The sequence below is a fragment of the Centruroides vittatus genome, unplaced genomic scaffold (genome assembly GCF_030686945.1).
Source record: "Centruroides vittatus isolate TY-2023 unplaced genomic scaffold, ASM3068694v2 contig_298, whole genome shotgun sequence".
In the NCBI taxonomy this organism is placed as follows: Eukaryota; Metazoa; Arthropoda; class Arachnida; order Scorpiones; family Buthidae; genus Centruroides; species Centruroides vittatus.
The window spans coordinates 444,912-472,792 of NW_027121900.1; the positions used below are offsets into that span (position 1 = coordinate 444,912).

The 27,881-nt window shown below is 30.9% G+C and overlaps 2 protein-coding genes across 4 annotated transcripts; one reads left to right on the forward strand and one right to left on the reverse strand.

The window, feature by feature from the left end:
• Window positions 1-369: 369 nt before the first annotated feature.
• LOC136972601 (uncharacterized) lies at window positions 370-5,562 on the reverse strand. Of its 3 annotated transcripts, none has more exons than XR_010880364.1 (9): window positions 5,436-5,562; window positions 3,228-3,251; window positions 3,037-3,144; window positions 2,847-2,944; window positions 2,471-2,594; window positions 2,223-2,390; window positions 1,371-1,534; window positions 1,009-1,291; window positions 370-926 (listed from the first exon to the last, which is right to left on the reverse strand). XR_010880364.1 is itself a non-coding variant. In XM_067267176.1 (8 exons), exons 1-8 carry the CDS (start codon window positions 5,485-5,487, stop codon window positions 1,181-1,183), a joined length of 849 nt encoding a protein of 282 aa, XP_067123277.1. In that variant the 5' UTR covers window positions 5,488-5,562; the 3' UTR covers window positions 370-1,180. The 3 variants fall into 3 exon arrangements, 1 of the variants encoding a protein (XP_067123277.1); XR_010880363.1 differs by having other exon boundaries at window positions 370-534; window positions 734-1,291; XM_067267176.1 differs by having other exon boundaries at window positions 370-1,291.
• Window positions 5,563-9,200: 3,638 nt separating this feature from the next.
• LOC136972579 (RAC family serine/threonine-protein kinase homolog) lies at window positions 9,201-10,349 on the forward strand. The gene is made up of 6 exons (XM_067267152.1): window positions 9,201-9,251; window positions 9,338-9,428; window positions 9,489-9,623; window positions 9,696-9,784; window positions 10,187-10,228; window positions 10,338-10,349. The coding sequence occupies exons 1-6, from the start codon at window positions 9,201-9,203 to the stop codon at window positions 10,347-10,349; spliced, it is 420 nt and encodes a 139-aa protein (XP_067123253.1).
• The last annotated feature ends 17,532 nt before the right edge of the window (window positions 10,350-27,881 follow it).

Here is a 27,881-nt window from a genome sequence, read left to right on the forward strand (position 1 = left end):
AATATGATAACAGAAACGCAATTAAAACATTTGTAGTTTTATTAATTAACAATACTTGCTTTACTCCTCATTTTAGAGATGTTTAGCTTTTAACGGTGGAGACGTTGATTCGTTGAACGAGTCCCTTTAGAAAAAGATATTTTGATTCAAAGCTTTTGTAGTGATCAGTATTAACTACATATATTTAAAATGTTAAAAATAAAATTTGTATTTCATTTTACGTTTGCGATTTTTAAAATATTTTTTATTCTTTCGTAAAGTTTTCATTAAATACAGAAAAATACATTACTGACATATGTACTCATCGGGTAAGATTTCGTTGCCGAGTGTTATTACTTTATTAAAGAAACAACAAAATTTAAAAGTGTATCAGAATGGAAAAGCGTTTTATTTAAATCGAACTCTTCATCGAACAAAACAGTTAAATACATATTTGCAGGGTCCAAAAACATCGAAGGAACGATCCTGGCATAAGAGTTTGTATAATATCTAAAATGTGTATTAAACAGTAAATGCCAGTACTGGATCTTCTGACTACAAATAAAAGTTTTAATTTTATCGTCGATAATTCGTATAAAAGTCAAATATCACAAATTTCAATACTATAGTTACAAGAAAAAATTTATCATTAAAACAAAATTTTTAAAAAGTACAATAATTCGGACACGATTGACCTGATTAGGAGGAAGAATCAACGGAAATAAGATCATTAATAAACACTTTAAACACTTACAATTCAACAGCTTAATACTGCTCAACAAAAGTGAGGACTGGCTTGTACTACAAAAATTCCGTGTGATGTGTCAATCAGAGGAACACGCTACAGACGTTTCTTAATTAACTCCATTCATTCAAAAAGACGTCGCAATTAAAAGAAGCTTTATTTATATCATTACATGTTCGGAACATCAAAAATCTCTGCTCTTCTCAGAATGTAACAAAGAAAAGAAGTGTACGTAATACAGCAATTTTTCAAAGAAAAAAACGAATATTTTCAAACCAACTTACTGCGTATCGAAGATATGATTATAGATTAACCAAAAAGATAATTTTGAAAATTTACACACAAATATTACACCATAACGATACGGTATACGCCGTATTCTTTTTACTCACTCAATACTTTTTGTAGATAAGTAGATAAGTAGATAAGTAGAGATAATTGTGTAGAGAATGTCGTTCAGCAAAACAAATGCCAAGGAAGTACTGTGAAGTAAACGTGTAAAGTAGTAAATCCTCCAGCCTTATCATATTCTTTGTTTAAGCACATGGGAACAGGATCCAAAATTCTCTATAAAAACGGTGAATATTTTGTAAAATTTTATATATAAAAATGTTACAAATTGTTATTTTTATTTTTATTTACTTACCGATAATGAATCTTTGTTTGGATGTTCATATCTACTAGTAAATTGGAAATTTCCAATAAGAGCAAACCCAAACCCTGTTAATTTTCCTCTGTTGTACATCAAAAAGAATGGAAAGAACTTATTGCAATCCATATCTTCCGAGAGTTTATACCAATAATGTTGACCTGAAAAATAAATAAAATGTAAAAAAATAATGATATACAAGCAGGGTTATACGGTAATTATGGGAGGATGGCTTTATGGAAACAAGATGGATGAGTGATTGAAAACGAATCCTCACTGATACCAAACAATGATCACTTTAGATGTTATTCCATCTTACCCTATGAACTTACTCTATTATAACCCATGATATTTATGGTAAATCATAACACATGCTATGATAAATTGTGGAAGCTGAAGCGAATCGAAACTGAAAATACTATAGCGGTAAGACTGAGCCTCTGGCTTACTTTCCGAATAGTGGGCAGAAATTCTAACAAATAATAATGAATAATGGAGACTCGGTTCGAATTCGGGGCCAAATTTTTCATGAGTATTTTATTCTAAATATGTCACCCCATCCCTCATTACTCAGTCGACTTTATTGTGTGTCCGACCGAACTCATAGTGGACATGGAGAAAAGAACCTCTTGCTGAAAGAAATCATCACTAAGCCCCCATGGCAGAAAGAAATATCACGTAAGCCCCCATGGGCAGAAAGAAATTTTCGAGTATGTCTCAATGTGCATAAAGAGCTCATTGAAAACAGATAACTGTTTTCACCAATGTGCAAAAAGTATGCCCATTGAGAAAGCAAGTGAAAACCGAAAACAACTTCTAGTAAATCAATAAATATAAAATTCATTTTACCCATTGATCGAAAACAGCCTCCTTTACTCCACTTTTCATCAGTAACATTTTTTTTATATAAAGGAACCTTTATGGCATCTATTGGATTGAGACCATTCTGAAACCATAAACCATTACCAATATTTTCTTCGAATTCCTCATGCAATCGTTCACTTCTGCAGATTGTTTCTATAAATTTTATATTGATTAATATATGATATTATATTATTAATATATATTTAGCAATAAATAAATAAAATTAAGTTTACGAGGATCCACAAAATAAGCTGTCAAAAAGTAAACTTCTTCGTCATCGATTTTGTCTAACTGGAACGAAGGGATTTTGGAATACGGATAATCGGTGTTCATTTGCTTAATGAAATAGGCTGGTATCTACAAGAGGACATGTGCATAATGAAACTTTAAGATTTTTCACGAAATTCCACAAAAATAATAAATCTGGCCGAATAATCGCGAAGGTAAAGAAAAGTGTTGGCCTGCCTCTCGGTAGGATATTATTAGAATTGGGATTAATTGGAGAATAATTGTAGACCTTACAAGAGGCTTAAATTCTAACTAATGAGTATTGAAAATTTCTAATAAATATTTAATTATTCGTATAAATTATAATTAAACGTGACTTACACCCGTTTGTATTCCTGCTACGTAACCTGTAGAATCATAGATCAATACGACCGCAGAATCTTGCCCTTTGATAAAACGATGACCGTAAAAATTTCCACCTATTGAAAATATTAAATTTAAATATTACATTCGATTGAAATTTCATAAATTCGGTTTAATTTCTGTTTAAATTATAAAAATTGTTAATTACCAGAACATTTTCCGGGTAATTTCCTGAATCCCTTTCCTGAAGCGTCTCCAATTGTTAGAGGCATCTTAGAAAAATTAATGGAACTTAAAGGATTTCTTCCCCAAGTCACTAGTGATTTTTCAATTGAAAAATTAATGAAAAAAATATAATAGTATATAAAATTAAATAATATAATAAAATTAAAACGTTACCTCTTAATGTGTCCCATGTTGGCTCTATAAAAAACAATAAAAGTCATTAATTAATACATTTTTATTGTCTATCTGTTATACACTTAAATTTATATGGCATTGTTGGCATTCTGTACCAGTGAACACGCGGGTTCTCACCTTCCCAACGGGCTGGCCACAAGGGGTCATTCTAAATATGGGCAATTTTCTATAGAAGGTCCTCCCAAAAGCCGTGTTGCGTGCCTCACTCCATCGAACCAAACCAAAACACCATAAGTATAGAAAGGACAAATGATAATTCTGTGTTCTTAAATGTTTTTAAAACCATAATTATCCTCAATTTCGTGGCTATTTCTTCCAGAATTATTGTCTATTCGAGTCATTTCAACGACCCATAATTTTCAAACAGCATGGAAACAATGATCCATAGTCGATGAGGTACGAACCCACGACCAGTATTCAGTGGTTTTTATATATTATATTATACCACTGATGAGTAAATGGAATGTTCGTCAGTCAGAAACGTGAGGCCTCAGCTCCGTTTATAAAGTACACGAATAAAATTAATAAAAAAATAAACAATAGATATTTTCACTCCTTATTGAAAGAAACTTCAATTTAAATCATGTTTTTACATGACTTAAATTTGTAAATTTATGGGCGATCTGCCGAGTGGGTGTGCTTTCCTGGAGGATTTTCTATGGAAAAATTGCCCAAAAATTCTCTGGTAGGTCTAGATGGGGGGGTCTAGATGCTCGAGGCTGTGTGAAATGTCCTGTATAGTTCCCTTTATGTGGGTTTCGTAAGTTGTAATTTCTAGATGAATAGTTTTTAATTAATAATTTAAATAAATAGAAAATTTTAAATATTTCATAACGATTCAATGGTCCTTGTAAAGTGTCTAACCTTCAACCAAGCATAAATTAAACCGAAATAATTTAATTATGTTACGATTGTTATAATTATACTGTATGTAAACAATTTTAAATTAGAGACTTATTTTACAATGAAGATTATTTTGTAAAAAGGTCAAGCTCCATATTTATGACTGGTTTGCATAGTTGCAAGTTCACCATTCTCAATCTTACCATAAGAACTACGCTTTAAATAAGCTTAACAGATAAAACATTATGAAGGGAGAAGAAGGCATGTCCTACTTTTGGTAGGACGTGTCCTACAAATGGACGTAGTGGAGAAAGTGTCATCTAAGTTGCATCCAAATATAGGACCCTCTACTTTTGCATGTTATCACCGCTTCATACTTCTTACGTTTCTAGTTGGTGTTATTTCCAATAAGTAAGGCGAACCCACGACTACTGAACACTGGTCGCGGGGTTCGTGCTTCGCCAACAGGCTTGTCATGTGGAGTTTTCAGAGTTTTCTTCACGTTTTTAACACCTAAATAAGGGTCAATATACAATAAAAGTTATCCTGGGAGGCACCCCCGTCGGCAGATCGCGTGTCGTAACCAAATAAACTAAACCAAACCCTTAATTTTCGACCCATAAATCTAATTTTAACCCCATCCAAGGTACAAAAATGCATCTTTTGAAGCAAATTTAGTTACTTTAAGAAACCAGTTTTATCGTCCTTATTAAAGGAACATCACACTATAGAATAGATTATACTATAATCTAGTGTTTCATAACAATACTACAGTTTTCATTAAATTATTATTATTTTTAATATAAAAATATAAGAAAAATCACTAATTAAAGGCGAATTTAATGTATTTTTTATTGTATAAAATGTCAGGAGATCATAATTACTTCATTATTAGAATATCCTCTTGGTGTTAGGTAACTACACTTTAATACGGATATACTATATTAAATATATGCGTATATTAACCTTGAAATAACTTTTAACTCCAATTTCTTTATAAAAAAATAATATTTTATGCAGTAAAATTATAATAATTTAATATACATATAAAGAAAATATTCAGCTATAAGCTTCATTTACTTTTTAAAAATTAATTTAAATTTAAATATACAGCCGAACTTGTCAAAACGGCCCCTCTATACAGTAGTCAGTTTTTCAGAAACGTTGAATACAAAATAACCTCCAAACGACGACCAACTCAGAACGACTTCACCTTTTAGTGGCCGTCGTTCAGAGGTTCGACTGTGTTAATTTTAACTTAGGAATAAATAAATATAAAGTCTATTTGCTATAATAAAATTAAAATAAAGTGTATATATTAAAAATGCAATTATAATTAATTACCTGTCATGCAGAATGTAAAAAAACAACTGAAAATTATCCAACGTAAAGACATTTTGTTCTGTTCGAGTAGTTTTAAAGACTTTGCTGAAAGGCAGGGAAGGAGAACGTGCTACATTTATATCCTCTCCAATCGGAAATGACTTACAAGATGACTCACTACACTACGAGATCTGCAGATAAAATACAACGTAGTTAAAGTTTTTATAAATTATCGCAAAATTTAACTCTTTTGTGAACAAATGGCGTACTTTACAGTATATATATATATATACAGTCAAACTTCTAATATCGACTATACCTGTAAATGAGGACCATTTTCAGGTATTCTCCTCGAATGCATACAAAATGACCTGCAAACAATGGCCGTTGTTTAGAGGTAACTAATAGAGGTAATGGCCGTTATTGTAACTAACTAATATATTGTTCCTGTTGATAAAAAGGGACAAAATATTTGTCTATTTAAACTAGTGTATTCAAAATAGGTGGATAAGAACACTGATTGTTGGTCGCAGGTTCGCACCTCACCATGCTAGCCAGCTGCAGTTTAGTCAAGTTTTCTTTACGTATCTGAGACGTAAACATGGACCAGTTTTCCATGTCGTGGGTTCGCCCCTCACCAAGGCTAGCCAGCTAAAGTTTTCCAGGCTTTTATTGTGTAAAATCTGAATAGAGGCCAGTTTCCCATAAAAAGTCTTTTCAGGAGGCACCCACCCGTAACAAATAACTCATGTGTTTCATTGCCTTCCATCTCAATGCAATGGGTTACAAACATTTGCTTAAATTTGCAATATAAATAATATAGTTTGAGTATAAGTAATCAGAGTTGTGTTAAAATATTCATATTTTATTATAATTAAGTTATGAATTTATCAGTGGCGTGCCGTGACATTTTATGACAGGGAAGCTGTGTTTCTGTAAGAAACCGACTTCCAGGGGCAATCAGTTAATTGCGCGTCAGTGATGGTCTAGGGCAGTGGTTCTTAACCTTTTTATACTCGCCGCCCACCAAATATTTCATAATTTTTTTGTGACCCCCATTTTTAATAATAATTTATATTTGATAATTTGATAATTTATCTATAATAAATTGATTTTTTTATTATTGCTTTATTTTTTATATAATAAATGTAAATCATAACTTTATTATTTCATTATCTATTTAAATAACATTCAAACTTCACAATTGAACATGAAAACTCATTAATTTTTAACAGAAAATAAAATAAGAAACATGTCGATAAATCGATCCAATGTCGATGCTAAAACTAAACTAAAACTAAAACGCCCACTTGTCGTAAGGATTTTGCATATCTTTTGCAAAAATATTTAAATTTTCAAAGCCTACTATTTTTCCTAATTATTTTTAAAATTCCAAGCATTAATAGTTTCTTAAAATCGCTTTGGAATAAAAGAAGTAAATACTGCGGTGTAAGTAGCATATTTACATTTATTTCTTCTGTACTAACAAAGTTGTATGTAGGAAGAAATACAAAATAAATAAATAAAAACTAAATAGAAAAACTTTATCTTTCTTATTTCACTTTTCAATACGATATTCGGATTATACATCAATTTTCTTTTTATTATATTCTGAAGAAAATTTTGCATAATTTGGCGGCCCCCGGCAAACTTCTTATGGACCCCAGGGGCCGCGGCCCCCCTGTTAAGAATTACTGGTCTAGGGTCCATTCGTATTCATTTGTTCGATAAGCCAGTAAAAACTGTAGACTTCTCTAAATGTATTTTTAATATCACAATTACATTCTGAATCGCTAGCCACGATATAAGGGCTAAAATTAAAAATAAATTATAAAAACTTACTCGGTGAAATAAAATGTGCGGTGGATATACATACCTGGTACAATGTATTGTTCGATTGTATTAATATACTTTTAAAGAAAATTATAATTAAAATATAGCTTTGTAAAGAAACGTACATAAAAATAACATAAAATATTCTTTACTTTTTAAATCTTAAAACAATCCACTTAGTCAAATATCTTGATACGAGTAGCTAATGGATGGAACTAGTGACGGTCCAGGTAGGTGTGTAGTGAGTGTGTGCGTGCCAAATCCCGAGGGTGCCGATACCGGTCAATGTCAAATGCCTCTTTTGTCGCATCACTAGTATATCTCAAAGGACGCCACAGGGCTGTTGTAAATTTTAAACGTTTCTCACCGTAGCTGTAAAAATCTAACTATGTTAAACTTAATAGTCATTCGTTTTCTAACTAATTCGTTTTAATACCAGGTGTACACGGAAATCAGTTTCCCACTGTACTGAGCGAGTGATTGGTTCTGTTAAGCTTTTGTTGAAGTAAAATTCTGGCTCTTTCAACAGGGTTTTATTTATGTCCCCATTCCCTAATCTCTTAATTATTTAGTCACTTCTTAAGTAGAAATAAGTCGAAACCAGTTACTTTGTACCTGAATATCTGTAGTCTTGGGAAAACAGTGGAAAGACAAATTTTTATGACAACGGATATATAAATCGTAAATTTAAGGAAAATAAATTCTAGAGCTTTTTTTTGTACCATTGTATGTACTGTACGTCTCATTCATTAAATTTGGTTGTAAATGATGCTGCCAAAGTAACAGTTAATTTTTAACACTGTACTAGAATTGTACACGTTTTTTTTGCATCCCCTTACAGATGGACATACTAAATCGTAATATCACCGGTTTAACATTGAAATCCGTAAGTAATATAAGATGGGAGAGCGGAATAAACGCAGAATAAATATATCAAATATTTTAATGGAGTTTTTTTAAACTCCCGTCAACTATACAGAACTATCATAAAAACGTGCCAGTAAACTCCTATCGGTTGGGTTGTTATAAATCTAGTCTAGGGTGGGCAACCCTTTTTATAACATGGGCCAGAATAAATTTTACGTTTTTTTCCGCGCCGTAGTAGTTAATTGACGCCTTCTTGTGACTCGTAATTTTTTTAGTCTGCAAATATGAAATAAATAAATAAAAAGTTAATTACTACATTTATTTCTCTTATCGTTTTCGAAAATTACAAAGAATTGGAAAAATAACTATTAATTAGTTATTTTTCCAATTTAATAATCTATTAAAGATCTCGCGGGCCGGATAGAAACTTTTCGCCAGCCGTAGCTGGCCCGCGGGTTGCCCGTTGTTGATCTAGTCTCCTCGTTATTCACATAATCGGGCGAGGGTGGCCGAATATCTAGCAGGCGGCTAACAGCCCACAACCGCTCCGGGATATAAAGTCGCGTACTCTTTACGCGTGTGTCGCTTCTACCAGCTAAACTGTGACGTTTGTGCTATGTAAAGCGCATGCGCCAATGCCTATAATCTGGCTGCTTGGAAGTTGACAGGCAGGCGGATAACAGCCCACAACCGCTCCGGGATATAAAGCTGTACTCTTTACGAGTGTGTCGCTTCTACCAGCTAAACCGGGTGAGGTTGGTGCACTGTAAACCGCATGTGCTAATGCCTATATAATCTGGCTGATTGGAGACTGACCCGGTTTCGACATTCCTTCCGCCACCGAATTATTCGACTATACAATAGCAATCTTATCGTTTTTTTCACATGTAGTATAGAAATTTGTAAAAGATACATAATGCAGTTATAATAAAATATTAATTTTAATTAATTCAAAGTAGGTTAAAATATGAAAATTTATATTTTATAAAATTCAAGGGAAAGTCATTGGAAGGTGGAATCGGCGCTTCCATCGCTTCCAATGACGGCACGCCACTGATACACAGAAACATCAGTGCCAACAACATTATGTTAGACGTATTCAAAGGTGCACAAGTAATTGATTTCGGACTGTCCACTGTAAGTATTATACATAAAATATACACTGTAATATTGTCGAACAGTAGATTCTTTAACGATCTATTAACTATTATTACGTTTTTCAGTACGAACGAAACCCAACAGAGTTTTGTGGAACTTTATCATATCTATGTCCGGAAATTCTGCAGAGGAAGCCTTACGGTAACGACAGGATTTGTATTTTCACAACCGTTTCTCTCGTATTGTTCGATGTATTAACGAATGTATTGTTTGCAGATTCCTACTGTGACTGGTGGGCTTTCGCCATCGTATTATTTCAAGCGTTGGTTGGATCAACCCCTCTGAAGATTTATGTGGAAAAAAGATTTAATATTGATGATGTGTATTTGCCGCGTAACGACTGGATAAGAGGTAAAGTATCAAACCTGTTAATTTAATAATAATAATAGTAATATAAGATAATTAATATAAAAATGTTTGTAGTTGCAGTAGCCGCTGTAGATGTGCCTGTGTCGTATCTTGCTACATTATCGGATGATGCCAGACATTTCATTCACGACTTATTGCAAAAGGTAAGTTTATAATTAGCTGTAGTTAAAAGTTGAGATTTGTCTCCCTGTTGTATGCAAGGAATGACATTTATTTACATATCGAAGCATTAAATAGACACATTGAATTCTTTTGTTGCATGATGCAACGAATTAATCTTATATATTTAAGTCACGAGTATAACTTCATTTGTTCGAAAAAAACTATTCGTTTAATTAATATCGTTAATTATATTAAATGATATTTAATCAAATGTTGAAAACTTGTTTCATATCATTAAGTAAATTATTAACGACGATTAAAAACAGAATTTATTGATGATTATTTAAATGTCCTTTCTCTTAACCGAAATAACACATAGACGAAATTATATTCATTCGAATAGTGAATTTGAATTAATTATTGTTTGTTTTTGATCATTTCAGGACCCGCAAAAACGTCCTCTCGAAACTGATATCCTGGAACAAGTATTTTAGTGAAGTGCCTTGTCCCGTAACTGTAAGTTTTATTTTTCAACATCCCGATTGAAATGTTAGTATTTTACGACATAAAATAATTGATTCATTTGTATTTCAGACTGGGTTTTGAACCGAAAAAATTCGAAATAAAGAACTTTCGAATAAAGAATTTATTCGATTTTATTTGGCTTTCATTTGGCCAAAGTTTTATTTTTTCTTTTTAATTTTAAATAAATCATTGTAAATATGAAATTAATTGCTTTAAATTAAACGTTTCAAATAAAAATGATTTAAAGGAAATCGATAATGCGTGCAACAGGTTCTCTAATATCGTATAAATTACCCGAAAACTCTTCATAAAGTAAGAGAATAAGATGAATCTTACAATTATTTGCTATACTCCAGTGCTTCAAGAAATTATTTGCGTAACTTTCCCGGTCGTAGCTATTAATTCTGATGTAGTAAAAATTAAATATAATTCTTTGAATTCGTACAACTTGAATAGCTTTTGCTCTCTAGCCCGTTGACGACTTGCGGCTCGAGGCTCGTGCAGCCTGCATTTAGTGCCCTCAAGCCGCAGTTTGAGGCATAATCGTAATTGCAGTTTACGTTGTGAAACGTAAACTGCAATTTCTTATTAGTTTATTAATGCAATTTCTGAATTGCATTAATAAACAACAGTCTTTCTCGAAAGCCAATCTGGTTTAATTTCCCTGGTAACAGAGAAAGACCGGTCGAGGATCGAGAAATAACCAATAAAGTAACGATTTTCGAGTTTACAAGATATTTAAACCCAGGCCACAAGGACACTACGTTCTTTGCCATGTCGTCCCGCGAGGCTATGCCCCTCGCTGGGGTGTTTCCCGAAAGAACCCATTTTCGTCCTTTTCTTATATATATTTCAAAAGTTATAGAATTTCGTTGAGAGAAACATTAGAAATTCCATCTGCATTCACCGGATATCTTTTCCAGTTCGAAAACTGGACATAGAATGCAGCGTCCGTTCAACGATAGAAAACCATCTTTCATCCCTCTGCTACTTTTGAATAAGGTTTCTCTAACAGGGAATCACCAGCGACCGACGAGCAGACTCTGTCCCGGCATATTGAGTGGACTGGTCCAGGAACACTGTGAGTTTGGTAGTGGGTTCGCGTCACGCTCGGACAGGCTGGCCACGTAAAGTTTTCTGGGTTTTCTCCATGTCTGTAACGCCGAAATAGAAACCAGTTTCCTTTTAAAAGACCTCCCAGAAGGCACCCCCTAGGCAGATCGCCCAAGTGTTACGTTGCCATAACTGAAACGAAACGTAAACAAAAGTAAATTGATTTATAGAAATGCAATCGATATTTCCGAATGGGATGTAAGACATGATGTACAGTACGTTAGAAGTATTTGAAAAAAAGTACCGATTTATTTAGCAATTGATCAGACGACCTAGAAGTGTATACTTCTAGGCCGTTCTAGCGAACGAACAAACATACATACTCATTTATAATCGCACACGTCTTTCTTTATAGTTACCCACCAAAAAAAAACCCCAAAATAAAATTGATTGACATGCGTAATGTTTAGCACGCGCTGCGATTCCGTAAGCGCGTTTTTTATTGTTGCATAAACAATAAATTTTAAGATTGTTGAAAAGCGATTGTTCGGCGATTGTTGAGAAAATTTATTGAAAGCGAACGGAATTTATCGAAATTACGCTGTGTTTAAAAGATGGATTTCATAAGTAAGTTAAATTCTTTTTATTCTATAATTATATTAAGTCTTTAATAACGTGTTGGCAATAAATATAAAGACATACAATTAATAGTAATTTTCTACGGGATGTCTAAAAATCCCAATAAAAATGTCATACGGTGAAACGATATTTCACATTGCATTCATTTTCTGCTGGAGACAGTCACAGCATTAAACGACTTTCTGTAATTGAATAACAATTTATTACTTTATTTTTGCATCTTTTCTAATGTTTAAATATACGGTTCCATTAAGATAAATAAAAAGAAGCAAACAGAAATTACATTTTTGTAATAAGATAAGATATTCAAAAATAAAATTAGAATCTCTTGTTAATCTAAAATAGTCTTATAAAAAGTTGTTACATCTGTAATCTGAAGACTATTGTACTACTGTTCAATGTATACTTACGACTTGATTTTAAGTACATTTCGAGTTTTGCTCATTGAACAATGCTTTATTTTATATTTACAAAATGTTTTGGTCTATTACATTATTTATCGATATTGCCGAATACAGATACAGCAAATAAGTCGATTTTCACCGCTAGATAAATGCAAACAGTGCTCATTTATAAGACAAAACTTGAAACGAAAGAGTAAGAAATGTGGCAATTATTTTTAATTGGTTAAAATTATCCATCGATTTCCCTTTATTTTTATCGTTGTTTCTCGAGTATAAAGATATAAATGAACATTTGATTATTTACATTTTTGAAGTTAATCTACAAACTGAATATTTAAAACACATCTTATCAGACTTTTTATTGAATTGTATCAATGAAGATAAAGTAAACTTCTGAGTATAGGCTAATAAATCGATTGAGTATAGGCTATATATTTCAAGTAAGAATATGTTTTCAGTTGACTTTGTGATTGAAACAATTTAGACTTTCCACACAATTAATAATGTCAAATAACAGTGCAATATTTACGCTTTTATATCACGTTTAAATTAAATAATTCCTAAGCAGAAATTAATTGATTTTTTTACTTTTAATTTTAATTATTGTGGATTTGCTATAGAATAAAGTTTCAAAATATTTTTTAGAATAACAATTTCATCTGTTTATTTGGCGTAAAGTGTTTGTCATTTGCTTTGTTTTTTTTCTCAAATTCCTATATAATTTTTAATTCAGGCAAGGAGAGTGTTGGAAAAGAAGATTGTGAGCAAAGAGAAAGAAGATTGCAAGAATCGGTAGAATGGGACATTATAGTAAGCATCCTCATGGATTTGGCACGCAAAAAAAGAGAAGAAGCAAAATGGTCTTTTTCTGTAAGTTACAGTTCAATGGAAATAATTGAAACTGATTTCATAATTCTTATCATTTAAAGGTTTACAACTAAAAAACCCATCACAATCTTATAAAATGTATTATTTAAAATGGCTGCAAATTGTTTATTTATTATTAAATAAATTAATATTTTCTGAGTCAATAAGAAAAAACGGTTCGAGTACTGTAAGATTATTATATCAAAAATCAGAATTTTTCACTTTTTACAGGCTGCTGATGAAAAAATGAGCACAGACCATCAAGCATTGGCGTCAAATGGAAAAAGAATAGTATGGGGTGAAGGTGAGGTCACAAAGAGATTATAAAATAATTTATTTAAAAATGATTAAATAATAATTTGATGTTAAATTCATAGTGTTAAAATCTCTTTAAATTAAGAAAGTTAATATTAATTATTCATCCGCAGTCTTTGACGTGTGTTAAATGTCGTAGTCGATATTCGAAACAATTCAAAATATAGCATTAATTTCAAAATGTTTATTTATACAAAGATTGAATTTATTTCGTCAAAAATACTTTAGAAAATTATTTTTGTTACTTAAGTGTAATATGTGTCTGTCTATTTCGTTTAATATCTGAGAATACGCTAACATTAAGAGAAAAAGTTTGCACAATAACTTCTATGTAAGGGGCATCGATACTATTCAATTTTGGTAACTAAAGGTCGAGGGGTGGGAGAATAGACGTAGTTCGTGCATGATATTTTCAGAGGGATCACACTTAATGAAGATTTTACACATTTTACAATATGTAAAATGTGAAATAAACGCTTGTGGAACTGTGAAATGGACAATTAAAATCGAATTGTCGTGTCTTCTGAAAACTTTTATTATCTCAAAAAACGCCCTCGTAAGTGTACACGAACTTCCGGTCTAGACCAGAAGTCGAGTGATTTCGATTGAAATATTTTCCTCCCAACGCAGTTACGTAGATTCTGTCATTATTAAAAAAGTATGATGTACAGGGGCAAGACACTGCTAATTTGAGATGAAAAACGCATATTTTAAATTAAATTCATAAAGAATACGATGAAAAATTGCAGTCCGGATGTGTGGCATCACAATATCTTCACAATTAAACTTGTTTAATACTTAAGAAATGAAATTAATTATTAATAAACAATTTTTGGTGCAGATGTTTGGTCTTTTACTTTAGTGTTTTCGATTATCAGAAACAAGAAAATATGCCTTTGTATTATCGACGCAAATTTCTATTTTTGAATGTCTACCTCTCAATTTGACGCGATGGCAAACGAAAATTCAATTTAATTACGTGTATATAAACTCAATGGGCTTGTTATAAATAACATCCGGTATATCAGCACAAAATGTAACAATGAAATTAACTTTAAAAGAAGAGATAATCCGTGAAACACAAACAGAGAAACACAGTGCACTTCACTCTTAATACTCCGTTTATTGTATGTTTGATTTTTTGATTCATTCAGAACGGGAAAATCCTGAGCATATATTTATATTCACAGTGATTGTATTTTTGTAACTTACTGTTTATACATGTGTACTGCTTCGTCATTTCATTTATAGTTTAAACATTATATGTGTATATATTTATAAACGTTTTATCCTGGCTTAATTTGTAAGAATGAAGGAATATTTAAATAAAAACGAATATTTCACAGTAACAAAGATATTTTACAATGCTACATTTGTATTTTCTACCATTAACTTATTTATAGTTAATAGCAGAACTATGATATTATATTACAAAAAGACTAAAATGCAAATTATAAAATTATTTTCTTTTAGATAATACAATGGAAGCGATCAGACAAATGTCTGAAGCAGTGGAAATGTCCAGAGTAATAATAGAATTTGATAAAATGAAAGATAATGACAAAAGATTTTTAGGTGAATCCATACCAGAAGATGAGGATGATGATACAGTAAGATAATATTTTCTAATTTTCCTTACTTTACACTTATAAACCCATTGTCGTTCCTTGCTAAACTTTCAATCGTATTTTGGTATTTTAAGATTTTCATGTCTAAAATAATCTCATACATTTTATATGATTCACCTTACAAAGTTTATGATCAAATTTTGAAAATATTTAAATATTGATTTGAAAATGGCCAATTTAACGAAAAGACTAATCGAGATATTTAATTCTTCGAAAATTTATTGTTACAGCGGAATGATTGCATTCGATTAGGAATATCACATAATTCCAAGTTATCTGCAGCACAAAATATGTTTTAAATGGTTTTCCGGAATATACACTAAAACTAACCTTTATGTTGACTTTGGTACAAAACCAGAAGGTAGCAGCTTTTAAATGATCTTGGGGTTTTTGATTTTCTAATCATAAGTAACTTTATATTTTTCTGAGGTGTTTGCATAAGGCATTATTGTAGCATACTCTCTGAACATTTTTTGAGTATGTACCAAGTCTTCAATTTTGTGAACTAGTTTTCTCTAATAATGACCTCCAACACAGACCATTTTCATCCACATTATAAATTTGATTAGTGGTGAAGTTTAATTCACAAATTGTTTTTTTAAAAAAAACTTTTGGAATGATTTGGCAGTGGAAACAACATTAGACAGTTTCCTTGTTGATTCCTTTCTCAATTATTCACATTTGTTTCCTGTCGATAAAGTTGATTGTCGTTCCTTTGTTCTTGTGATGGAAGGAAGTTACTGTCACTGTCAAAGTGTGTAATGGATCTCTCTACTCATGGTTGGGCATTGTTGGTTTGTCAGAAGCTCAGATTTTGGTCTGAAAATTGATTATTTCTTGCAGGTTTTGCCAATTAACATTTTTGTTAGTGTATTTGTTTTGTGGGGCTCTTTTTAATTTTCTCAACTGTGTCTGCAATCTATTTACAGCTGTTTTTAACAACTTTATTCTGTTTCCAAAATTTTTTGAGGTGGGCTCTCTTTACCCATGACTTTGCCTAGGAACAACTCAAATAAACTGTAAAATTTTTATATCTTTTTCTCACTCATTGCCACTTTCAGTTGTGATCGAAGGTGGCGGATTCTCTAGACATGAGTCTCTGCTTTATTCAACCATGAATGCTGTTTAGAAATTGTACCTTAAGGGGACACACTACTGAAATTTCAAATTGTTTTACTAATTGATCTAAATCAATAACATAATCATATGTTGTTAAGCTTAATGCGGTTTAACAATTTTTATATTGAATTTAAATTTGTTTTTATAATTACCTAAATCTTTATTTTTTTGTTTTGCTCCAAGAAAATCTATTTTTAAAAAATTATAAATAAATAACTAGTATTCTAGTTATTAAATTAATCTTTAATGTTGTAGGAAAAGTGTAAAATAAGTATTTTTGGTGTATGAGATAAATACATTTAATATTGCTTAAATTATGTTTAATACCAAATATTTCAGACTCTTTATACTTAATTATTTTTTTATATTCATAAATTTATAAGTTTTACATGAAATAAAGTAATTTCCATACATATTAGTGCTGATATGTGCCAAATTTCACAAATCTACATCCAGCAATTCTTAAATTATAGATTTCCCAAAACTGTAAAATCAACAAAAATAACGATTTGAGAGAAACAAGTTTAAAGTTTTGAGACAGAATTATGCATATAAAATTGTTAATTCTGTTCTAGAAACCTCCTGGTTTGTATACTATGTCTTCTGTAGCTTCATCTTTATCATTTGTTTTTAATCTTTTCATTTTTTATCTTTTCTATCTCTTTTGGCCTTCTCAGTCGAGAATCTAGTAGTATCAGATAATTTTCTTTTCAATGTGTAAAAATTGCTGCTTTCAGATGATGATTTCTTATAGAAATACTCACTTTAGTAAGTGTGTTTATAAATGCAGTAGGACTCCTATTAAACTGTATAATGATCAAGGAAGTAGCTGTAGAAATTGTTTTTAATGATGCAAAATTAATTATAGGATATTTTTGCCAAATAAGTGAATGAAGAGTTTCATTGTTGTTTTGGGTCTTATTTCTAGTACAGTGGAATCTCAGTTAACGAACTTAATCCGTTCCGCGAGTTTGTTCGTTAACCGAATTGTTCATTAACTGAAGCAATTTTTCCCATAGAAATCAATGCAAATACAATTAATCAGTTCTAGCTGACCCGTTCATCCCACTAGATGGCGGGAATTTTGGTTTTTGTCGAGAGTTGGCAACAGCAAAAAAAAGTTGTTAAGTTCCAAAAGGCGCGGGAACATAGTGGAATGCTCTTGTAACCGAATTAATGTAAATAGTTGATTTTTGTTTTGTGTGAATAAAATCTAAAGATAGATTTAGTGGACTTTTTGCTTGATTGGACATACGACAGGGAACCTGGCGTACGAACAAGACGGTCAGGTGAGAGTTACGAAAATTAATTAATCATTACACGAGACTAGGATGGGCCTGAAGCGACATAATGGCGCCCGAACAGGGACGTCAGGTTCTAACTGATTTTACTTATAAACGTTCTACAATTGTTGTACGAACATTGTTTACGTTTGGAAGTATTTATTTAACTGCGGAAAATGAGTACTGATTGGAGGATTTAGTGGAAATACATCTCTGCATTATTTCTATTTGAGCTTGAATCGAGGTTTTCTCTATGTCTATCCTTGTCTGCGTTTGTTCTTTGGGTTAATTAATAAGATTCACGTCATGGAGCCCTCAATCAGATTACGTGGATCCTACCGAGGTGCTTTCACAAAGTTCACCGATAGGGTGCAGGAATTTCTGACTTCGAAGGTTGAAGATTTCGATTCATGTGCTGGATTTTTGGCCCAGTTACAGGAAAAATATTCTAAAATAGAAACCATCGATAAAGAAATATTAGATAAGTTACTCCCTACACCCTGCATTATCAACTAAGAAAGAAGACTGCAAGAATCCGTGGACATCATAGTAAGCATCATCATGGATATGGCACGCAGGAAAAGAGAAGAAGCAAAATCGTCTTATATAAGTTACAATTCAATGGAAATAATTTAAACTAATTTAATAATTTTTATCATTTAAAGGTTTCAACTAAAAAACCCATCACAATCTTATAAAATGTGTTATTTAAAATGGCTGCAAATTGTTTAAATATTATTAAATAAATATTTTCTGAGTTACTGTAAGATTATTATATCAGGAATCAGAGTTTTTCACTTTTTACAGACTGCTGATGAAAAAGTGAGCGTGGACCATCAAGCATTGGCGTCAAATGAGGAAGGAACAGCATGGGAAGAAGGTGAGGTCACAAAGAGATTATAAAATAATTTATTTAAAAATGATTAAATAATAATTTGATGTTAAATTCATAGTGTTAAAATCTCTTTAAATTAAGAAAGTTAATATTAATATTCATCCGCAGTCTTTGACGTGTGTTAAATGTGTAGTCGATATTCGAAACAATTCAAAATATAGCATTAATTTCAAGATGTTTATTTCTACAAAGATTCCATTTATTTCGTCAAAAATACTTTAGATAATTATTTTTGTTACTTAAACTGCAATATGTGTCTGTCTATTTCGTTTAATATCTCAGAATACGCTAACATTAGAGAAAAAGTTTGCACAGTAACTTTCATTTAAGGGGCATCGATACTATTCAATTTTCGTAACGAAAAGTCGAGGGTAGGGAATATACGTAGATCGTGCATGATATTTTCAGAAGGGTCGGACTTAATAAAGTTTTTACACGCGAATATGTAAAATGTGAAATAAACGTTTGTGAACTGTGACATGTACAAATGAAATTGAATTTTTCTGTCTTCTGTAAACGTGTATTGTCTCAAAAAACGTTCTAGTAAGTATACACGAACTTCCGATCTAGACCGGAAGTCGAGTGATATCAATTAAAATATTTTTGAATGTCTACCTCTCAATTTGACGCGATGTCAAACGAACAGACAATTTAAATACGTGTATATAAACTCAATGGGCTTATTACGAATAACATCCAGTATATAAGCACTAAATGAAAAATTGAAATTAACTTTAAAACAAGAGATAATCCGTAGATCACAGAATGAAAAAAACTGTGCACTTTACTCTTAATATTCCGTTTATTATATTTGATTATTTGATTCATTCAGAATGGAAAAAGTCTGATGTTATTTTTATACTCATAGTGATTATATTTCTTAAACTTACTGTTTATACATGGTAGAAACAGTAAGTTTAAGAACAGAAGTTTAAGACGCTTTGTCGTTTCTTTTATAAATTTAACATTATGTGTATATATATATATATATATAACGTTTTATTCTGATTTAATTTGTGATAATGAATGAATGTTTGAATAAGAACAAATATTTCACAGTAACACGGATAGTTTACAATGTTACATTTGATTTTTTTAATGAACTTATTCATAGTTAATAGCAGAACTATGATGTTAAATTACAAAAAGATTGAAATGCAAATTATAAAATTATTTTCTTTTACATAATACTACGAAAGAAATTAAAGAAATGTCTGAAGCTATAGAAATGTCTAAAGTAATAAGAGAATTTGATAAAATGAAAACTAATGACGAAAGATCTTCGGACGAATCCATACCAGAAGATCAGGATAATGATACAGTAAGATAATACTTTTTAATTTTCCTTACTTTACACTTACAAGCCCATTCTCGTTCCTTGCTAAACTTTCAATAGTATTTTGGTACTTTAAGATTTTAATGACTAAAATAATTTCATACATTTTATATGATTCACCTTACAAAGTTTATGATCAGATTTTGAAAATATTTAAATATTACTTTGAAAATGGCCAATTTAACGAAAAGACTAATCGAGATATTTAATCCTTCGAAAATTGATTGTTACAGCGAAATGATAGCATTCGATAAAAAATATCACATAATTCCAAGTTATCTGCCAGCACAAAATATGTTTTAAATGGTTTTCTGGAGTACGAGTTTAAATATTTGTTGTATTTTTCGCGAAATTTCATCAATCGGCAGATTACTGTTTAATATTCGGCTGCGAATGGAACAGTTTGTCAGAACTGACTTTAGAAATTTAGAATTTATTCTTAATTGGTGTGTACTTCACCAATGAAATTGTGCCATTTCGTTCCATCCGAGTATCGCTAAAAACGTAATAAGGATACAATAAAATAAGTATTTTTTATATGTCATTATATCTCAGTATTTGATTTATATAATTACGTAAGGATTTAACACACCGAGTGACCAATTTAACATATTACAAAGATTCTTTATTTTCCTACTGTACACAATTTCATGAGTTTTTAAAATGTGTCAGACTGGTCGCTCGGCGTGATAAACCCTTACATAAGATAACCTTTGCAATTATAAATCAAATACTATGATATAATATAATAGAACAGTTAGAAGTACGAAATAATGTAATAATCTTCATCTTTGTTGTAGTAATTTACTGGTTTACCAATATATTTCTACTTTTCGCAGAAACCGACGAAATGTTCGGGTTGTTTTTCATACGTATTAGGCAAACTTGTGTCTATCTTTTCATTTTGCAAAAAGAAAAAGTAAAGTGCCAATGCTGAAAAAGGTACGTTAAAGATTACGTAAATTTTAAATATAACATGACTCTTATTAAATAAAAGTAAATCGGTGTACGATTTGGAATGCTTATGTTAATTATCGAAAACAAAAATAAAAATTTACATAAAATTCAATTCACTTTGACACTACGTCATTCTACCACTAAACAATTTATTCAGAATATAATGCTGTAACATCGTATCGCAAACACGAACAGGAAGAAATCATTTTGTTACAAAAATGATGCTAAAATAGCCCAGTTATAGGCGTGAAAAATAAAATAAACAATTGAAAACGGGTTTTTGATACCAATTCAATCATTTTGTATTAATTGGTCTTACAATCCGAGGGCACGACTTTAAATTCGATCGTCACTTTAGTGTCCGTCTACATCGTGATATCAACGGAATGAATCCACGTTTCTCGGCACATCATCAGCTTCATTGTGAATCACAATTGATTCTGTCGTTTGTCGATTCAGATAAACGGTGAATAACAGTTACATCTACACGAACATCTTTATCTTGCTATCACCGTACTTTCATTGTGTATGAAGTACCCGTGACAATAGAACACACTGCTGTTACTCCTAAAGAACAGATAAGTTAATAGAAACAGTTGATGCGACAACAGAATATTTTAGCCTTATCTTATAACTGGCTTTACTCTCTTGATTATAAAGACACTTTGTTATAACCGTATCTGGTTTTATCGTTAGGCTTAATTTGATACTCTGGGTATTGTTGTCTATGGTTATTTGTCCGAATTTTACGTTTTATTTTTTAATTGAATATATAATATTAAAACATTTAACACTCTCTCGACAAAAGTATAATATAATGTGAGTTTAGCAAAATTAAAAGCAGCGGTTTACAAATAATGAGTTTTACGAATTTGCTGAAATCACCAAAAAGGCTTTGATTTGTCTACAATTTTACATAAAATTTACGATTTAATTTGTGATCTCTGCCAAGTTTTGTATTTGTTTTGCCCGAAATTTACTCTGTGGCTCTACTTGTATGTTTCTGTATATATCTACACGTCTGGTTGTCTGCGTGTTTGTACATACAAGCGAGTAAACTAAGTTTTTAAAAAAAAGTTTAAAGTTTTGCATAAAAGACAGCTTCATAAAATATGTTATAAAATGAAACTCATATTATGACATTTTAAACACCACCGAGTCTTAAGAAATTAAGGAGCACACATTTAGTGAATAAGTTGGTTAACTGATCTAAATTATGTATGTGTTTCGGTGTTTTTTTCTAATACAGAATCCTGTGGAGTTGTAGTCTCGCGACACTGCGAAAGCAACAGCATAAATAAATGTATAGAAAGAATATTTAGTAACTTTATGTTATACGAATCTGATTTAACAGTAATATAACTTGATACATTATAAATACAACTACGCAGTGTTGCTTTATTGCTTATAGTCAATGCCTCTTTACATTTTCGGTATTCTTCAGGTCGAACTGTTATGGGGTCTTTCTTAAACCAGCAACGAAAGGTTACAGTTCAAGCTGCAGAATACCGAAAATATAGTTACTTCGTGGACATCCGGGATTAGTAACTTTAAGCATAAGTTTCGTTAATTTCATAGTAGATACGCCACTGCTAATATAACTCCGTTTCAATCGTACACATTTGTATTTTTAAAGAATATAAAAATGTTAATTTAAAAAATTATTGAGATATTTTAATATTTTAGATAAAAATATTAATTATTTTTATTTTATTTTTACAGATTACAGACGAATTTTAGAAATTTTCGTCTATTGTAAATAGTTATTTTTTGAATTAGTTTCTAATTTATTTTTAATTCGTATTTGTCCATTTTCAATTTCATTTTTCTTTACTTCTTAAATAAGAATTCTTGTGACTACACAGGACAAAAAAATTACAAAAGTTAAAAACTACAAAAAAATCTACAAAATAGAAAATTAAAAAAAAACTTGAAAATCTAAAACTGAAAAAACAGATTTATTTTCTATTTGTTTCGTTGTCTTTTTTTCATTTCTTATTTTATTTGGTTTTTCTCTTCTTTGTTTTTCATTTGTTTTTTTAAAAAAAGTTTTTTGTATATTGAAAAACTCGTTGCAGTAAAGAACAAAAATAAAGTTTTTGCGAAAAGAGAGAGAGAGAGAGTGACGGCGAGATACTTGAGTATCTCTGTCTCTTATTGGTCAATCTATCCGTAAAAGTTACGACATTTATCTCGTCTCTAATCACCTGTACCATCCTGCAACGTATATATTAAGGTTAACGAGTAGTGTTTTTTAAATCGTGCTTTTTTCGAACGGTATAAGGGTTACGTTTCTCTCTTAATTTAACTTAATTAATTAATAAATAACCCATTAAAACAAACAGAAGATGGGATGACGTAAAGCGAAAAAGCCAAGCTCTTCAATAAAATAATTAACGCGAAAAGAGCTACATAATATCTATTAAAACATAAGTTTGATTTGTCAAAGTGCAGTGATTTCTCTACCCCCAGCACATTACATGGCAATGTGTTTCCTATTGTCCAGCTCTTGTCATTGCTAAACTGATTACTCTAATTATGGATTTATTACTGAACTAAAAAGGTAATGCTACCTACTCGTTATTCGCTCGAAAGAGGTCCGACTACCCTTTAATTTCAATCAAAAAATACCGTTCGATTAATTTGATCTGCACAATTTTCTTCTGTAGTTCAATATTGTTGAATACACACAAATAGACCCGTCGTATCAAAATACAGAAGACGTGCAGATTTCTTGGTTGTGATCATTCAATTATGATTGTGATCACTCAATTTTTCTTTATTTATTTTTTATTTGTGTCTAAAAAAATTTCATTCTATGAGTATTCATTCATCATTTGTAATGTATTTGTACTGTTTCGTTTATTAATCTTTTGAATTTGAAACAAAAGTTCATTCTTTGTTTATTTATTGCTTGTTTGTCACGACAGAGAAGATAATTTCCTGTCCGTTAATTGTCGTTCGTACTTCAAAGTCCGTTCCTTGTTTGTCACGACAGAGAAGATAATTTCCTGTCCGTTAATTGTCGTTCGTACTTCAAAGTCCGTTCCTTGTTTGTCACGACAGAGAAGATAATTTCCTGTCCGTTAATTGTCGTTCGTACTTCAAAGTCCGTTCCTTGTTTGTCACGACAGAGAAGATAATTTCCTGTCCGTTAATTGTCGTTCGTACTTCAAAGTCCGTTCCTTGTTTGTCACGACAGAGAAGATAATTTCCTGTCCGTTAATTGTTCGTGCGTATTTCAAAATTCATACCTTGTTTGTGATGACCTTTCTTGTAATGTTTTAATGTTTTAAAAAGATATTTAATAAACTAAATGTTTTGAATGAAAGTTTTTGTATGAATTATTAAATTGGGTTGTTCAAGATAATTATATAAAGTCACTATTTAACTGGGTTATAGTTTTAAATGGTAAAATAAAAATTACTACAGTATAAACGTATGTCGAGTGTAAATTTACTTTTTGAGTGTGCGTAATGTTTATTTGAAAAAGGGAAACACGAAAAGATAAGCAGGAGATGATTAGAGGTGTAAGTCTACTATATGTCACTCAGACATGTGTAAAAATATTTTAGGATTTTTAAAAATATCGATTTCAAGTTGTATGAGGAGGGGCGTTAATGAGCTTGAAACCTGTACGATAATATGTACGAGTAAAGCTAAACGGAATAAAAATGAAAGATTCAAACTGTGCAAGTGTTCGAGTAATTGCACTATATAGTGTTCAAGTAGCAAAGTAATGAATTATATTTCATTTGTAGAGAATCATAAAATATAATCTATACATACAAGGTGTAAATTTTTATAAGTCATTTAAAGTATACTTTTTTACTTACTGTATTGCAATATATACACACAGTGCATCCTAAGTTTCCATACATACAAAGGTGAAATGTTACTTTATCACAAGACATTTAAATGTCAGTGATTAAGATTTATGTTAAGAAGTTAGTCATTACTTGTTTTCCAAATGTTGCCTGTATTATACCTTTTTTGCCTTTATTTACGTAGTGTAGCTGTTACGTAGCTTTAAATTACTGCTGACGACTTCGCTTTGCGTAGTATAACCTGTTACGTAAGTAGAAAGTTTTATTTTACTCTAACACGAATAACAATTATTACCCTGAATTAGTCTTCGATATCGAATTTAAAATTTATAACACAAAAATATATTTGAAGCATTATTTCTTTCTTATTTAACTTCGCAATAATTAAACAGACAAATAATAACAATTGTATTTAACCTTTCTGTATGCATTATAATAGATATTTTCACAATAGAATAGTGAAGATACGAGGATAATTTTAGATCTTCTATCTCAAATCGAGTACTCTCATAACGTTATAGCGGTGCATTAATATAAAATAAAGTTTATGTTCTTAATTTATTGTTTTATAGACTGTACTCTAGACTCGTTTCAAAAGTGTAAAAAATATAATACTTAATTACAGGCAAAGGGTGGAGTGAGGCCAAATGTAAATATGTTTAAGGAACTTCTAAACGGTAAATACTTTTGTGTCTTTTATTTTACGAAATGAATTTATACTTTATCATAATGGAAGGTGTTCTTAAAAATTCATTTATTTCTGGCTATTTGTTTTTCTTTGTGGTCAGTGAAAATCAATTAGTTGTATTATGGATAAAATAAAATGAAAAATATGTTTAATGCTGAAACTTTGCTGAATGTGAAGAATTCATTATTTTAGATCTTTGAGAAGTTCGTTTTACTTAAAATAGACAGAAATAATTATTAAACACAAGTGATTATTGCGTTTTTAAACACAAGGACAGAGTATGGGGAACAAATATGCGATAAAGGAATATAAAAAATCTTAGAAAAATGTTTTAAATATTAAAATTTAATAATTTACCGACATTAAATGATTGTTTTTTAACATTTTACACGAAACTATATAGAGATACACGTGCACAATTTTCGTTATCATTTAAATGCATTTAAACTAAACATACAAAATAATTAGATTGATTTAAATAAAATATCAATTAAGTATTAGTTTCAATCGAGAATTGTAATCAAACATCGACGATGCTGAAGAACTGTACATAAGTTCACGTTGGACCAAAAATTGAAATTTATCCCGAAGAATCGAAAGCGAGTTTCTTAAACAAAGCACACGAAGTAAGAGATGGTAAGTGCGTGTATTTACAATAAAAGTACATAAGAAACATTACTGTAATTGTCATTTTTGTGTTATTGTGTGTCGACAATCAATATTTGATATTCACCTTTATCAATATTAAGGTTTATGTTAAACATTACGTGAATTCTTTAATTACATAAAGTGCTTTATACAAAATTTATAGTAAGGAATAAAGTTGTGATTTGCATCGTTTTAATTTTTTTTTAATTAAAATTTTTATCTTTAAAAATAGCATAAAAAATTCTGAAATAAAAATAATAGAATGCAGTTAAATTTTCAGCTTAATTTGATTAGAAAAAGCACGATAAAGTCCTGTTTAATAACATTCATTGATAAGCATTTCATTGTTTTTAACGGAATTTTCTATTGTGTAAATTAAATTTTTAGTACAGAAATCAGTTACATTTGTATGTTTGTTCCTTATACACAATAACATAAATTAAATATCTTTCATTAATTTTCTACACAAAGTTTTGTTATTATATAAATATCCATTTTTAATCCACTTTTTTATATTAAATAAATTTGTTATAACTTAAAAGAACTCACAGAATAGCGTTCAGTTTTTATTAATTTAGAATTCTGAAGTTTAAGTTTAAAGACACACACCTAACTAAAGTATTGTCATTGATATAATAGATTCTACAGTATTAAATCACTACCTGAAAAAGGTGAACATGGCATATTATAAATACTGTATATATAAAAAACATGCAAGCACCCTCGTGAAAGAGTGTTATAGGAAAAGTCTTTTATTCAGTCGACGTGGCGTACTGTGATTTGTTCCGATTAGAGTGCGAAGATACATATTTATAATAAGTGCTTCACGTAGAGAAGAATGAACTTTTCTTACTGAAATAAAAATAATATATAATGAGTAGAAAACAGGAGATAGTGTTGCTGAACTGAAAACACATGTTTGTGTATTAGCATTAGAGACTGCCGTGGCCTGATGTGTATATCACTGTCGGCTACTTCTTGGTGCACGATAACAGCATCTGTGCCATAAACTCGACAGAACGAACAGACTGTTGCCTATTTCGAAGTTGGAAGCAAAGAAAACAACGTCGTTGCACCTCTTGCTTGACATTCGTAGAACTGCGCTTTGAATCTGAAACCTCTGCTGCACTCGTTCTTACCTATCGCGGTATTAAAATAGATCGCCGAGACGATCACGTTATTACCTTTCCTCTACCGTAGTCGCCATCTTTAATTCTGCGATTCCTATCAGCCGGATCGTAAAGCTACGTATTTCGCTGTTGCTTCGAAGCTTGTTCTACAAGATGGTTCATTTTCCATTACTATACGAAAAAGCCATTGCACTCATACCAACCTTAGGATGCTGTTCATTACTGATTAAGGCGGTGTGTAGCAAATTCTTTTTAAAATCCTTTATTGAACCGAGTCCGTTTTCGAAATTTAATCGGTCGACTATTCATTTCGAATGAATAGTAAACTACAATATGAAATTCTCTTGCTCCTCATTGTGTCTGAATTAAAACAATTTATAGAATAGAATGATTTTTTAAGCGAAAATGTCACGTTAATTTGTGCTTTCACTTGTTTTATTTCTTACGTACTGACTATCGAATGAAATTTATAAAACAAAAATAATTAATGTAAATTAAAAGGCACGTGCTTCACGAAACATAGTTTTAGAAAATCAATTGCTCAGATATTCTATCTCTTTAGGACGACTGAACTTTTCGTTGATTCCTCCAAGTGTAATACTTTTTCTGAATTTTACAGAGTAGAAACAAACAATTTCGGGCAATCCTTATTTTTATACATCTTTCGAGATATGTACAGCCTTAGACAATTAAACACAGCCTTAAATTGATCCCTTAAGTTTTCGTCATTCCTACTTTGCTGTTTATCAAACAATGGCGAGGTTGAAACAGAAGTTTTAAACGAGAAACGTGTACGTCGGACGTTCAGCGCCGCTTTCCTGTAA

Bases quoted from the DNA above. Each gene is read 5' to 3' on its own strand.
- LOC136972601 (XM_067267176.1), bottom strand. From the start codon at position 5,487: ATGTCTTTACGTTGGATAATTTTCAGTTGTTTTTTTACATTCTGCATG. The intron at 3,145-3,227 runs GTAACGTTTTAA...AAAAATCACTAG, and splicing joins AACATGGGACACATTAAGAG to TGACTTGGGGAAGAAATCCT. The intron at 1,535-2,222 runs GTAAAATGAATT...TTTATTTTTCAG, and splicing joins AGGCTGTTTTCGATCAATGG to GTCAACATTATTGGTATAAA.
- LOC136972579 (XM_067267152.1), top strand. From the start codon at position 9,201: ATGTTAGACGTATTCAAAGGTGCACAAGTAATTGATTTCGGACTGTCC. The intron at 9,624-9,695 runs GTAAAGTATCAA...AAATGTTTGTAG, and splicing joins GCGTAACGACTGGATAAGAG to TTGCAGTAGCCGCTGTAGAT. The intron at 9,785-10,186 runs GTAAGTTTATAA...TGATCATTTCAG, and splicing joins TTCACGACTTATTGCAAAAG to GACCCGCAAAAACGTCCTCT.